The sequence below is a fragment of the Miscanthus floridulus genome, unplaced genomic scaffold (assembly GCF_019320115.1).
Source record: "Miscanthus floridulus cultivar M001 unplaced genomic scaffold, ASM1932011v1 fs_861_1_2, whole genome shotgun sequence".
Classification (NCBI taxonomy): Eukaryota; Viridiplantae; Streptophyta; class Magnoliopsida; order Poales; family Poaceae; genus Miscanthus; species Miscanthus floridulus.
The window spans coordinates 26,877-40,000 of NW_027097361.1; the positions used below are offsets into that span (position 1 = coordinate 26,877).

Genomic DNA, 13,124 nt, shown 5'->3' on the forward strand with positions numbered 1-13,124 from the left:
CTTCTATATGAAAGCTGTGGGGGCGGTTCTTCCCCCATCCGGTCCAGTTTTTGTGCATCTAATGCTTTGTTCCGAGCGCCCGACAGTTTACTGGATATCGGTCAGACGCAGGGCAAGGGGCCATGTCAATTTTAATTCTCGTCTACTCTCGCCCAACTAACACAACCTTTGTTTAATATCCCATCAATCCATCACCTGTCCATCTCCCACTTTGCCACTCCTCCTACTACTGCTCCGCACACCCGCCCCGCCGACGTAAAGCAGACACCCCACTGCGACACCGCCGCACCATCCCCATGGTTATGGCTTCCACGGTCATTGCTGCTGCTTCTTTCCACCTCGCCTTCCCTCTCTTCTCCGTGCCGTCCTCCTCCTCATCGTCCTCCAATACCCTTCACTTCCCTCTCCACCGTCGCCGCGCCTCCCGCCCCCTCGTCGTCGCTGCCTTCAAGAAGCTCTCAGAGGCGTCCCTCGTGCCCATCCCTCAGCAGCCCACATAGCCCATGGTTGACGAGGACGCCCTACCCCCAAAGCTCGGAGTCTACAGCGTATACGACCCCGCCAGGGAGCTGCAAGCCTGCAGTTCGCCGGGATTTCGCGCAACTTTAGGGCCAACGTCAGGGCCGCATCGGGATATGATGCATGTTGCAAGTGTACATTTCAAATGTTTCAGATATTTAGAGGTATGTTTCAAGTCTTTTCATACGGATGTTGCAAAAATAGATCAGAATGTTGCACATGTTACAATGGTTGTACAAGTATGTTGCAAGCGTCCGTCTCCAATGTGTCATTTGTTTTTTAGAATTATATCGCAAGTGTGTTTATCTGGATGTTGCATATGTTTCGCACATATGTTGCAAGCACTTTATCTGGACGTTGCGTATGTTTGCAATGGTTTTCAATTTTTTTGCAAGTATTTCAGCTGCATGTTTTTCAAGTGCTTCATCTGTCTTTTTTGTAAGTTGCAAGTGTTGTATCTGGATGTTTTAAAAGCAGATCTTGTGTTGCACATGAGATGCGTGTGGGGAGTGGGTGGGTGCGCGAGCGGTCCCCGCACGGGCGACGGGTGGTGCGGCCCCTGTGGGCGCGGGTGACGCTGACACGGTCGAGTGACGTTCAGGCGGTGCGGGCCCACGTGTGGATGTGCGCAAAATGGAGGGGAAAACGACTACAGCGAGAGGCGCCAGACGTCTTTGTTCTCCCGGAAAACATTTGGGTTGACCCTATTGTAAAACATATGGACTCTATCCTAGAAGGAAAGGTGAAGGAGGAATCCTGATCCTAGTCCGTCTGTATGTGGGCTCTTACCAAACTCTTAGGCCTTGGCAGGACTATATATACGCGTGAGCTCTATGTTGTAATTACCCATATTTAGAGGAATAAAGAATAGTCTCCTATCTTGTGTCTATTTGTTCTTCTACTTTCATCTACTGTGTTGATCATCACGACAAGCTCTTTGTCATCACGACAAGCTCTTTGTCAACTTCGCCGTTGAAGCCGTCGCCGATCTTCGATGCCGGCGCTTGTACCGTCGACATCCCGCTACGACTACTTCGACGACATCAACATATCCGACGTTATTAGCGGAACGGATCTGCTATCCCTACCTACAAATAATCTACACTGCATCGACATGCACCGTCGTTATCGAGCAGGCGGTTCTACGACAATGCCAAACACCCTACGCACCACTGCCTTACGTGGCACGTGAGGTAGATCAAATTGACATCCTCTATAAGGTATGAAAAGATCGCATCCCGAAGATTGCATTTGTCCCAGGCATGCATCAATCTGGGCAATTGTTCCCATATCTTAATACTGTACATGTAGTACATACAAAGTTGTACACGCAGTACGTACAGTCATATTATATATATATATATATATATATATATATATATATATATATATATATATATATATATATATATACACACAGATTGGTTTTAGGGTTAGTAATAAATAATGCTTGCTGGCTTGAACGCCGACCTGCAGTGCAGCACCATGCATGAATGCATGAGCATGTGCACCGTCTAAGCGCGATGCATATAAGGGGCCAATGGGCATGTACGTTGCCGTAGTGCACCGTCTCGCCGAGACCGCCGGAAGCTCGATCCTACTCGAACATCATCATGGACCGGCATGTCGTAATCATCCGAAATCAAGTAGTAATACAAGGATAGTCGTCGCAAACTGCCTGCAGCAGCCAGCAGCAAAGCATCGAACGAGGGTCGCACAATCAGTGCCTGAAAACTCGACGCATGCATGCGGATCTAACCTACATCCGTATGTGCCACACGACGCGGCACCAATGCCGTTCATCCAATCGTGACCCGTACGCCATCGTCTCCGGCCTATGCCCTGCCATGGCCTGAACTTTGCCGTGTAGAACAGCTCGATCATATCGGAAGCTACTACAGCCCCAACTCGTCATCCTATGCTCCAATGCACCCACCACAGTCGCCGATGCACGTACGTACTCTCTTGGATCTCCGCCCTCACACGCGAAGCTTGGCACTCGCGGCCGTGGTACCAGCCCGCTCGAAGCGATTGGCTTAGGAAGCCACTAGGTTTTGAAATCCTTGCCGACAGCCCTAATCCTGTATGAAGGCTTTAGCGGTTTAGGAGCTGAGGGGAAGATTATATTTATATTTATTAACGGAAAAGTCTCGAAGACTGGATAGATCATGGAGGGAATATAAAAATCTAAAATAAAAGGATCTGTTTCTATTAATCCGAAATTTTTACAAAAGGTCTTGATTTCTCGCAGAAATTAAGTATAGATTTGATATTCTTGTAGAATAGCGCCTATACTTTCTGAAAAATACAGATTCTGGGTGTTTCTGAATATAACCCCTCGAGAATTTCAGTTTTCACAGATGTTTATGCATATTTCTTATACCCGCATGTATAAGAGTTTTGTATGCAACATTAAATCTGTAGTTTAATTGTTATTTTGCCTAGCTTTATTTTTTTGAAATTAAGAGTAGATTTAATTCTGAAAATTTTCTACGCTTTGGATTTAATTCTGATTCTGAGAAATGCTAGTGCAAGCCTGTTATGAATTTTATATACCATGTAATTGTAAGAATAAGTTTTGAACAATTACACTACAAACATGGTATATGAGCTCTCTAAATCCTGCAAAACCTTAGATTTATCACATTTGAGAGACTTATATTTGTTTTCCCTAGCATAATGAATTTTTGGGATGAATGAATATTTGATATTAATTCTGAAAATTTGCATATACCATAATCCTGAAAAATGCTAGGATGCTTCTAAGAGTATTTTGCATAACCATCCACTATCTTTTTGCACTTTGCCACTTGTTTACTTGTAGTAAACTCATACGCGCATGATTATTCCAGTAATAATAATATATGCATACCTTCATGAAAAAGGAATATCCTGGATTTATCCTGAATGATAGAATTATATAGCATGGTCATTATTAAATCCTAGTAGGATATTCTACTACCACTGAAGTGGAGTAGACTCAGGCACTATAGTTCTTGGCATTACTCTCAAGAATGAGTATGTGTCCACAATAAATCTCAAAGGTCTTGTGAGACTCACTGCATGAGAAATTTTAGAAGATATCCCATATTATTGAAAATTGAATTTTCAAGCTTACATGACCATATGAGATATATACGTGGCTCTATAAACAAATACAATGGCCTGAAGCTTTGTATTAAATGTCATAGAAGACAAGATTGTAAATAAGATTTTATCGATGAATATTCTCGAAGAAATGTCTCTTATATATAGAATATTAAAGAGCAATGTAATACATGAAGTATTTAAATTTGTCGTAAAAAATTACTCAAATAGAAGTTGAGTTAGAATTTTTAGACAACTCTATGAACCAGGATATATGACTTGCATATGTTGCACTCCTAGAAGGATCATGATTATATATCACCACTATAAAATAAAGCATGCATGCGAAGCTGCTAAATGTCAAGCATAGAAGCTAAGACATGTAAGAATGGATAAGAATTTTTAAGGTTTCTCTAGAAGAACTTAAATCATGTGTTTAAAGATTTGTTTTGTCTTTAAAACTACTATATCGTGAAGTATTGGTAGTGGTGGTGGTGCTTTAAGTTTTAGTTCCCGTTGATTTAAGTTGTTCATACTCAAAGAAGAGTTAATGGTTAATTTATCAGCTTGAAGGCTAATATGAAGGATTCCATATTCTTAGATGTAATTCTTACTTGCAGTAGTATGTGTTAATCTTGCATGGAATGAATTATAGATTTATATGTTTCACATATGAACAATTGCCTATTTTTGCCTATCTAAATAATTTTTGCAATGATTTTATCCACTAAGAAGCCTCATTAACCATGAAGGTTATAGTGCTTTGTGTGGTACTACCATATAGGTAGAAGGGAATCTAGATTTCCTAGAAGTACATGAATAATTGAACTATACTGGCATATTAGCTAATCTTGGAAGGATCAATTTTACCAAGAAATAGTATAATCCTAAAACTAAGTTTTAATAGCCCAAAAGCTAGAAGTCTATGTCCTACTCTGAATATGTTGTTGTACATGAATAGTACGCTTGATATGTGAATTTCATGCCAGAACCAATGAATACTATAGAAGTATGATTGGATTCTATGGAACATTAGAAATGATTATTCATAGATGATGCATGAAGCATATTACTACTTGAAGTAGTTATGGCACAAAAAGGAGGAGGAACTTGGGTAAAGGCATGAGAAAATGTGGGTAATTAATATTTTATAGGCATAGCCTTCATAAATCTATCTTTAAGTGCACATATAAGGACTTGAAGTTCTAGCCACGGCCCTTCCGACCGAGTTAACTTTCTCTACATTGCACTAATTGCAAGCTTGTAGCTTTGCATGTTGTTGTTATTTATTATGTTGGATTGAATATCAATATTCCACATTACACTTGAATATATATCACTATGTTGTGTTCTCATCGAGCTACAACTATCTCCACTCCTGCATGAATATTAGCATAGAAGCTAGATTTATAGCTAGTAGCTACCTTGCATTTCTCCCATAATTAGATTGGCTAGCTAGTACGCTATGTTTATAGTTCCCATTGAACTAAGAAATATCTTGCTTTAAATGGATTGCACGATAAGCAATAAATTGGTTTAGGGCCAAGTAGCCTAAGATAAGGGGGAGCGAGTTAATATGAAATTTTCTCAATGGAGACTAACCCAATTGATGAGATGAATACTTATGGAATTAATATGATGGATAACACACTTATGATGATTTGGGATTTATGAAGAAAAGGCATCTTGGGGAATTTTGCATTAATAACAATTAGAAAGTCTAAAAGAAATTTCATGTGAGTTCCAATGTTGCGTATTCTATATTTTTGAAGTATATGGTCCATTTTTTTATATGAGTACTTGGATCAATTATTTTGGCTAAACAAAAAAGAAGCTAGACAATGAAATAGTTTTCTAAACTATGATATGTGCAAATCATGGAGAAAACATCCCTGAGTTTGTAGGAATGCTGAACTTTTTTAAGTGCACTTTATGTATTCTAGCTCGCTGCATTAATGGATAATAACCCCCGTGTTTAAATATGTGCGTTAATATTTCCCATAAATCTCTATCATAGCATACATGGATGGGCCTCCACTTGTAGTTGGAGATACAAGAATTCGAATTATTTTAAGCCCATCATAGGGGATATCTTTTGAAGTATGCCATTAAAGATCTAATATTGGCATTAGGGGGAGAGAAAGCCTATGTTGAATGCCAACTATTATTTCCATAGAAGGAAAATGATCTTAAGAGAAAATATTCCTTGAAGCTTGAAGCAGGAATAGTGTCACGTAATAAATCAAACAATAGTTTGACTAATGCTCTAGTGAAGCATGAAGCTGAGCATATGCCAAATATTTTTGAAAATGAGAGGAGTAACTTGAAGTTATAAACCAGAAGTTGTGTTTACTAGTAGTAAACTAAAATGTTGTATACTATCAAGCTAAAATCCATGGGGACGCCTGTGGATTCTAGTTTAATGTATACTTGTTGAATAAAAATAAAATACAAACAAACTCCTCCATTCTCATGAAGAGAACACCTCACGAAGAAGGTCAAGCACCTCATGTAGAGGATCATCATGAAGATGAAATCCAACACACTAAGCGCGCGCATCATAGTATTGGGTATGCAGAACAATAAATTATCTCTTGTTTTGGAAATAACAAAGAGACTGAATTATCTCATATTATGAGAATATTGGGAGAAAATAATAGTTGTCGACAACACTACCTCTATAATTGCAAATGTTTCTCTTACGAGAACCCAGATCCAAAAAATAAAGTCCATGACAAAGTCGTCTGTAGCGATTATATCGGGTCAATGAAGAAATCAATTGAGGTTGGATCTCCTACTGAGAAGAAATAAATGTTCTGCTATATCTCTGGCAAATGAAATGAATGAATATAAAATATGCAGTTAATTAATAGATCATGAAGATCCATATAGTTCCCGAAGAATATAAATTGCAACAAATGAAAATTAAATCTCATATCAAGTATTAAGAAGTCTAAGGTAGAAGAATATATTCCTGTATGAATATTGAAGTCTCAAGAAGAGCATGTCCTAGAAGGAATAGTCATCGAATGACTCTATAGTGAATAATACTATCTCAACGTGCATATCACATAATAATCCATCATATAGTAGAGAATATATATCGTAGAAGATAAATATTATTCACTAAGAATGAGAACATCCCTGAAGGATTTACCAGTCGATTCTTGAATAAACACCAGTAATCCCTGAAGTGAATGTAGACCCGAGAGAATAAAAATGAGGAATCCTAAACACCATGAAGGTGTCATACAAACACTCAGAAAGTGTATATTGTAAAGCTAGTAATAAAGTGTTGATTCCTCTAAATACCATAGAAGGTATAAGAGTAGTGGTGATTTTGCCAATTGAGTTATCCCCTAAATGCCAAATGTAAGACTGAATTTATTATTTAGTGGTATAATCAAAATCTCAAAGATTTAAAGAAAATATAATTTGAAAATCCACTAAGAAGGAATTACATGTATTCAAACTCTAGTATAAGATTTGATGCACTATCTAGAAGATATTGAATATTGTAACTTATTTACTCCCATAATCCTCTGAAAGGATTTATTACCCTGAAGAATAAATTTTATTTGTTTTGCACAACTAATAAGTGGTTGTTTATGCATGAAGCATATTGCTCTTGTTTACTCATATTATAATTCATTGAAGAATGGTAAGTCAACATTTTGGAAGATATAGTATTATGGTATGCATACCATTATTAAGCACACATTTAAGAAAAGTGTGGTCTGAACAATGAAGTTTAAAGGATAGCTTTATGAGGGGGAGCAATTTGAGTGAATCTACCTTGAAGGTAATTAAAACCACTAGCATTACAAAGATCAAGTAGATTAAATATGCTAAAACATTGAAGTTTATGCATAGATCATGAAGGTCAATATTTATTCATGAAGATTATAATATCCTAAAGAATAAATGACCAAGAAGGTTAAATGTTGTACTCTTTTTTTCGGTGAGTTTTTACTTGAAGGTTTCTCATATAAGGTTTTTAATGAGGCAACATGTGCAATTCAATTTGCGAATGCGATGTACTCTTTTCTCCAAGAATCGTTTTTTTCCACTGGATTTTCGGATGGAGTTTTTAATGAGGCATGTGCATATCGTGGTAATCGCCCAAGGAGGAGTGTTGTAAAACATACACACTCTATTCTTGAAAGAAAGGAGAAGGAGGAATTCTGATCCTAGTCCGTCTGTATGTGGGCTATTACCAAACTTTTAGGCCTTGGCATGATTATATATGCGTGTGAGCTCTATATTGTAATTACCAATATTCAGAGGAATAAAGAATAGTCTCCCTATCTTGTGCCTATTGGTTCTTATACTTTCATCTACTGTGTTGATCATGAGAGACAGAGAGGAAAAAGTCCTAACCGCTGGCAACATATTTTATAACAGACCCCACGATTACGATTATAGTTCGGTGTTGACTTGGATTGGTGGACTCCATGATATTGTATTAGTTGAGGCCCCCCACTAGGCTCTTTTTCGTACAGCATAAATGAGTTCTATAGTAGTTGTATTGTTCTCTTTGATAGCGAGCACCATTTTTAATCTTGCAGTTCGTTGTGGAACATAAACCATCTTTCTTTAAAGAATGGCGAAAGCTTTTTTCTTTACCATAAACAAATTATGTTGCATAATGAATGACATATATCTGTCTTTAACAACGTTTGTGACATTCACGGTCTCCAGTAGCGTACCCCCTCTGTTAAAAAAAGCAATTCTAGGTTTCGGACTAGTCAACCTCTATAAACTTTGACCAATGTTGTAGGAAAAATATATCTACATATATGTCATCAAATCGATCTACTGTGAAAATACGACCTCTGTCCCTAAATAAATCTATGTTGGTTGAACCAGACGGGCTGCTGTTACCCTTCCGTTGTGCGGGGCGTGGTTTTTTTGTAATGCTTTGATGCGAGCGTCCGACTCTTTACTGGATATCGGACGGACGTGGGGCGTCGGGCCATGTCAATTTTAATTCTCGTCAACTCTAGCCCAACTAACACAACCTTTGTTTAATATCCCATCAATCCATCACCTGTCCATCTCCCACTCCGCGTCCCGCCCCGCTGCTCCGTGCGCTCGCCTCGTCGCTCCAGTCGCTGCTCCGCGCACCCGCCCCGCCTACGTAAAGCAGACGCCCATTGCGGCACCATCGCACCATCCCCATGGTTATGGATTCCACCATCACCGCTGCTGCTTCTTTCCACCTCGCCTTCCCTCACCTCTCCGCGTCCTCCTCCTCCTCCTCCAATACCCTTCACTTCCCTATCGGCCGCCGCCGCGCCTCCCACCCCCTCACCGTTGATGCCATCAAGAAGCTCTCAGAGGCATCCCTTGTGCCCATCCCTCATGAGCCCATGCAGACCCTGGTCGACGAGGACGTCCTACCCACAAAGCTCAGAGTCTATAGCATCTACAACCCGTCGAGGAGCTACAGTTCGTCGGGATTTTGCGCAACATCAGGGTCATCGTCAGGGCCGCACCAGGATATGATGCATGTTGCACGTGTACATTTCAAATGTTTTAGTTGTTTAGAGGTATGTTTCAAGTCTTTTCATACAGATGTTGCAAAAATAGATCGAGATGTTGCACATGTTGCACATGTTGCAATGGTTGTACACGTATGTTGCAAGCGTCCGTCCCCAATGTGTCATCTATTTTTCAGACGTATATTGCAACTGTGTTTATCTGGATGTTGCATATATTTTACACATATATTGCAAGTGTTTTATTGTATGTTGCGTGTGTTAGCATTGGTTTTCAATTGTTTTTTGCAAGTGTTTCAGCTGCATGTTTCAAGTGTTTCATCTATCTTTTTTGTATGTTGCACTTGTTGCATCTGGATGTTTCAAAAATAGATCAAGTGTTGCACATGGGATGCGCGTGGGAAGCGGGAGGTGCGCGTGCGGTCCCCATGCTGGCGATGTTCATGCGGCGCAGGCCCCCGTGTGGGCGCATGTGACGCAGGTATGGTCGAGTGAGGTCCGGGCGACACGGGCCCACGCGTGGACACGTGCGAAATGGAGGGGGAACCGACTGCAGCGACGGGCGTCCGGACAGGGACGTCCGTCCGGACGTCCGGGCGCTAGCAGAGCCCTTTTTTTTCCTCGAAAACATTTGGGTTGAACCCATGATTACGATTATAGTTCAGTGTTCAGTTGGATTGGCTGACCCTAGGATATTATTAGTTGAGGCCCCCCACTAGGCTCTTTTTTTTGTACAACATAAATGTGTTCTATAGTAATTGTCTTGTTCTCTTTGATAACGAGGACCATTTTTAATCTTGCAATTCGTTGTGGAACATAAACCATCTTTCTCTAAAGAATGGCGAAAAACTTTTTGCTTTACCATAAACAAATTATGTTGCATAATGAACGACATGTATCTGCCTTCAACAACGTTTGTGACATTGACGATCTCGACTAGCGTACTCCCTCTACTTTAAAAAAAGCAATTCTAGGTTTCGGTCTAGTAAACCTTTATAAACTTTGACTGATGTCGTAGAAAAAATCACTAGTACAGAAACAAGCTGTACTTCAGGTTGGGAAACCCCTTCAGTCCCCGGTTTCCCAACCAGGAGCACGAATCCGGGACTAAAGGGCCCCTCCTTTAGTCCCGGTTTCTCGTCCGGGACTAAAGGTCAGTAATACCAGCCGGGGCTAAAGAGGCCTCCCGGCCTGGCCACGTGGGCCAGCCCTTTAGTCCCGGTTGGTATTACCAACCGGGACTAAAGGTTTTCTTTTTCTTTTTCTTTTTTTGTTTCTATTTTCAATTGATGATTCATTTTGGTTTTTGAATAGGTTTTCGAATACGTATTCTATGCTGCTAATAATATACGTATTCTACACACTTATAATGTTCGAACATTTTGTACAAACTAAAGTATGAAACTAACGTATATATTACATGCATATACATATATTGTACATTATTTTATGTACATATAATATATATATATATATATATATATATATATATATATATATATATATATATATATATATATATATATATATATATATATATATATATATTACAAATAAAGCTTGCATTGTATATTCTATCATATCCTTGGGATAACAAATTCACTCCATCTGGTTTGGCTTCCATGTTTCGTTCATGTCATTGTAGAACTCGTCGGCGGGGTTTAAGACCTGGTCATTAAAAAATCCTGCTATGGTCTCTTGAATTGCTTTCAGTTGGTCACGTCGTATGACTTTTTCCTTCAACCATAGAGTCTTCAATAAAAGTTAAAGGAAAAGTATTAATATATATATATATATATATATATATATATATATATATATATATATATATATATATATATATATATATATATATATGTGTGTGTGTGTTGGTCACGTGATTACTTATATATATGAGCAATAAAAGAAATTGTGAATATATGAATATATTTATATAACGTACTTTGAGGATCTCTTCAGGAGTTCTTTTTTAGTACGCCATGATGAACTCGCAAACATAGTATCCGCAGTAGTTGGTCTCCCTGTTCTTGCCTCAGAACCCACTTTTACGAGAAAAAAGATCCGGTGAATTGAAAGCATGCATGGTGTTAATTGAATTATATATATATATGTAGCTAGTACTTACTTTGTGTGCGATTACATCCAGTGGCGCTTTGCAATGTTTCATGTGGTGTTCCTCAATGAAACTTTTCCAAACACTGCTCCCAATAAAATAAAAATTTAATTTGGCCTTTAATAATTGTTGCAGTTAAGAGATCGGGGTATATATAGTTGCTAGGGAGACCAAATTACCCTTGGATAATATCTATCATGTCTTGGTACTCTGTTTGCTCTTTTCCAACTGGCAGCTGAGAGGAAAACCTGGCCCCATCGAGACACAACTGCTGCGGGCCCTCGCTCGCTGCCTAGCTACTTACCAAGCTTAGGTCCGTTCGTTTGCTAGAGAACGGTTCTCAGGATTAATTCCTAGCCGGAGTGCTATTCTATTTTATATAGTCTTTGATCGTCTGGATTATTGATTCCTGGTGGAATCTGGCATAGGCCTTAATATACATTATTAGTACAATTCATCCAATGCAATGCAAAGCCGTGACGATATGATGTGCATGTCGTCTCGGATCGGTTTGTGTGATATATTCAACGATTGTATGCTTTCATATGTACTTACTCTTTAGCATGCATGCATGCGGACTCGAATGAATACTAGCTAAACGAACGATCGAATCACTCCCTTCAAGAGGAAGGATGCTTACGCCGTTTCTACCTTGTTGCAATAAATATTTGTTTCCATTCCAAATGCATGTGAAGAAGACAAATTAACGAAACCAAGTGGCGCTTAGCACTTGTGTATGCACGCACTGACTAAAGGCAGGGGGAATTTCTGAATATGCAAACATGTCCATGATCTCGATTCTTCATCGTCACATTAAAAATGTGTCATGGTCGGCGCAGCGGAAGACTTGTACCAGGAGGCGACGTCAAATGGCTAATAGAATATCCCGTCAATCCATCACCTGTCCATCGAATGCGAGAACCGAGCGTAGCTCGGGTGGCAAGGCCCGGTTCTTGGGACCTTGCCAGCCGGAGTTCGAGATCCCATGGCTGCGAATTTTCGGTCTCTCACCCAAAAAAAATCTCTCTTTGTGCACGGGAACCTGGTGACTGCGTCGGCAACGGTGCGCCTCTAGCGGCGCCGGCCTGATTGATCTATCCTGGTTCGCTTGGGCCTTCGGGGCATGTGCCAGGGTTCGGGGGTTTTTCTGGCTAGGGTGATATGGCCCCTTCTATATGAAAGCTGTGGGGGCGGTTCTTCCCCCATCCGGTCCAGTTTTTGTGCATCTAATGCTTTGTTCCGAGCGCCCGACAGTTTACTGGATATCGGTCAGACGCAGGGCAAGGGGCCATGTCAATTTTAATTCTCGTCTACTCTCGCCCAACTAACACAACCTTTGTTTAATATCCCATCAATCCATCACCTGTCCATCTCCCACTTTGCCACTCCTCCTACTACTGCTCCGCACACCCGCCCCGCCGACGTAAAGCAGACACCCCACTGCGACACCGCCGCACCATCCCCATGGTTATGGCTTCCACGGTCATTGCTGCTGCTTCTTTCCACCTCGCCTTCCCTCTCTTCTCCGTGCCGTCCTCCTCCTCATCGTCCTCCAATACCCTTCACTTCCCTCTCCACCGTCGCCGCGCCTCCCGCCCCCTCGCCGTCGCTGCCTTCAAGAAGCTCTCAGAGGCGTCCCTCGTGCCCATCCCTCAGCAGCCCACATAGCCCATGGTTGACGAGGACGCCCTACCCCCAAAGCTCGGAGTCTACAGCGTATACGACCCCGCCAGGGAGCTGCAAGCCTGCAGTTCGCCGGGATTTCGCGCAACTTTAGGGCCAACGTCAGGGCCGCATCGGGATATGATGCATGTTGCAAGTGTACATTTCAAATGTTTCAGATATTTAGAGGTATGTTTCAAGTCTTTTCATACGGATGTTGCAAAAATAGATCAGAATGTTGC

At 40.6% G+C, this 13,124-nt stretch overlaps 1 protein-coding gene across 1 annotated transcript; it reads left to right on the forward strand.

Moving 5' to 3' along the window:
• Positions 1–8,786: 8,786 nt before the first annotated feature.
• On the forward strand, positions 8,787–9,158 carry LOC136533341 (monothiol glutaredoxin-S12, chloroplastic-like; the record flags this gene model as incomplete). Its single annotated transcript, XM_066525902.1, has 1 exon — positions 8,787–9,158. A coding segment is annotated over exon 1 (372 nt), but the record flags the coding sequence as incomplete, so codon positions are not given.
• Between the last annotated feature and the right edge of the window lie 3,966 nt (positions 9,159–13,124).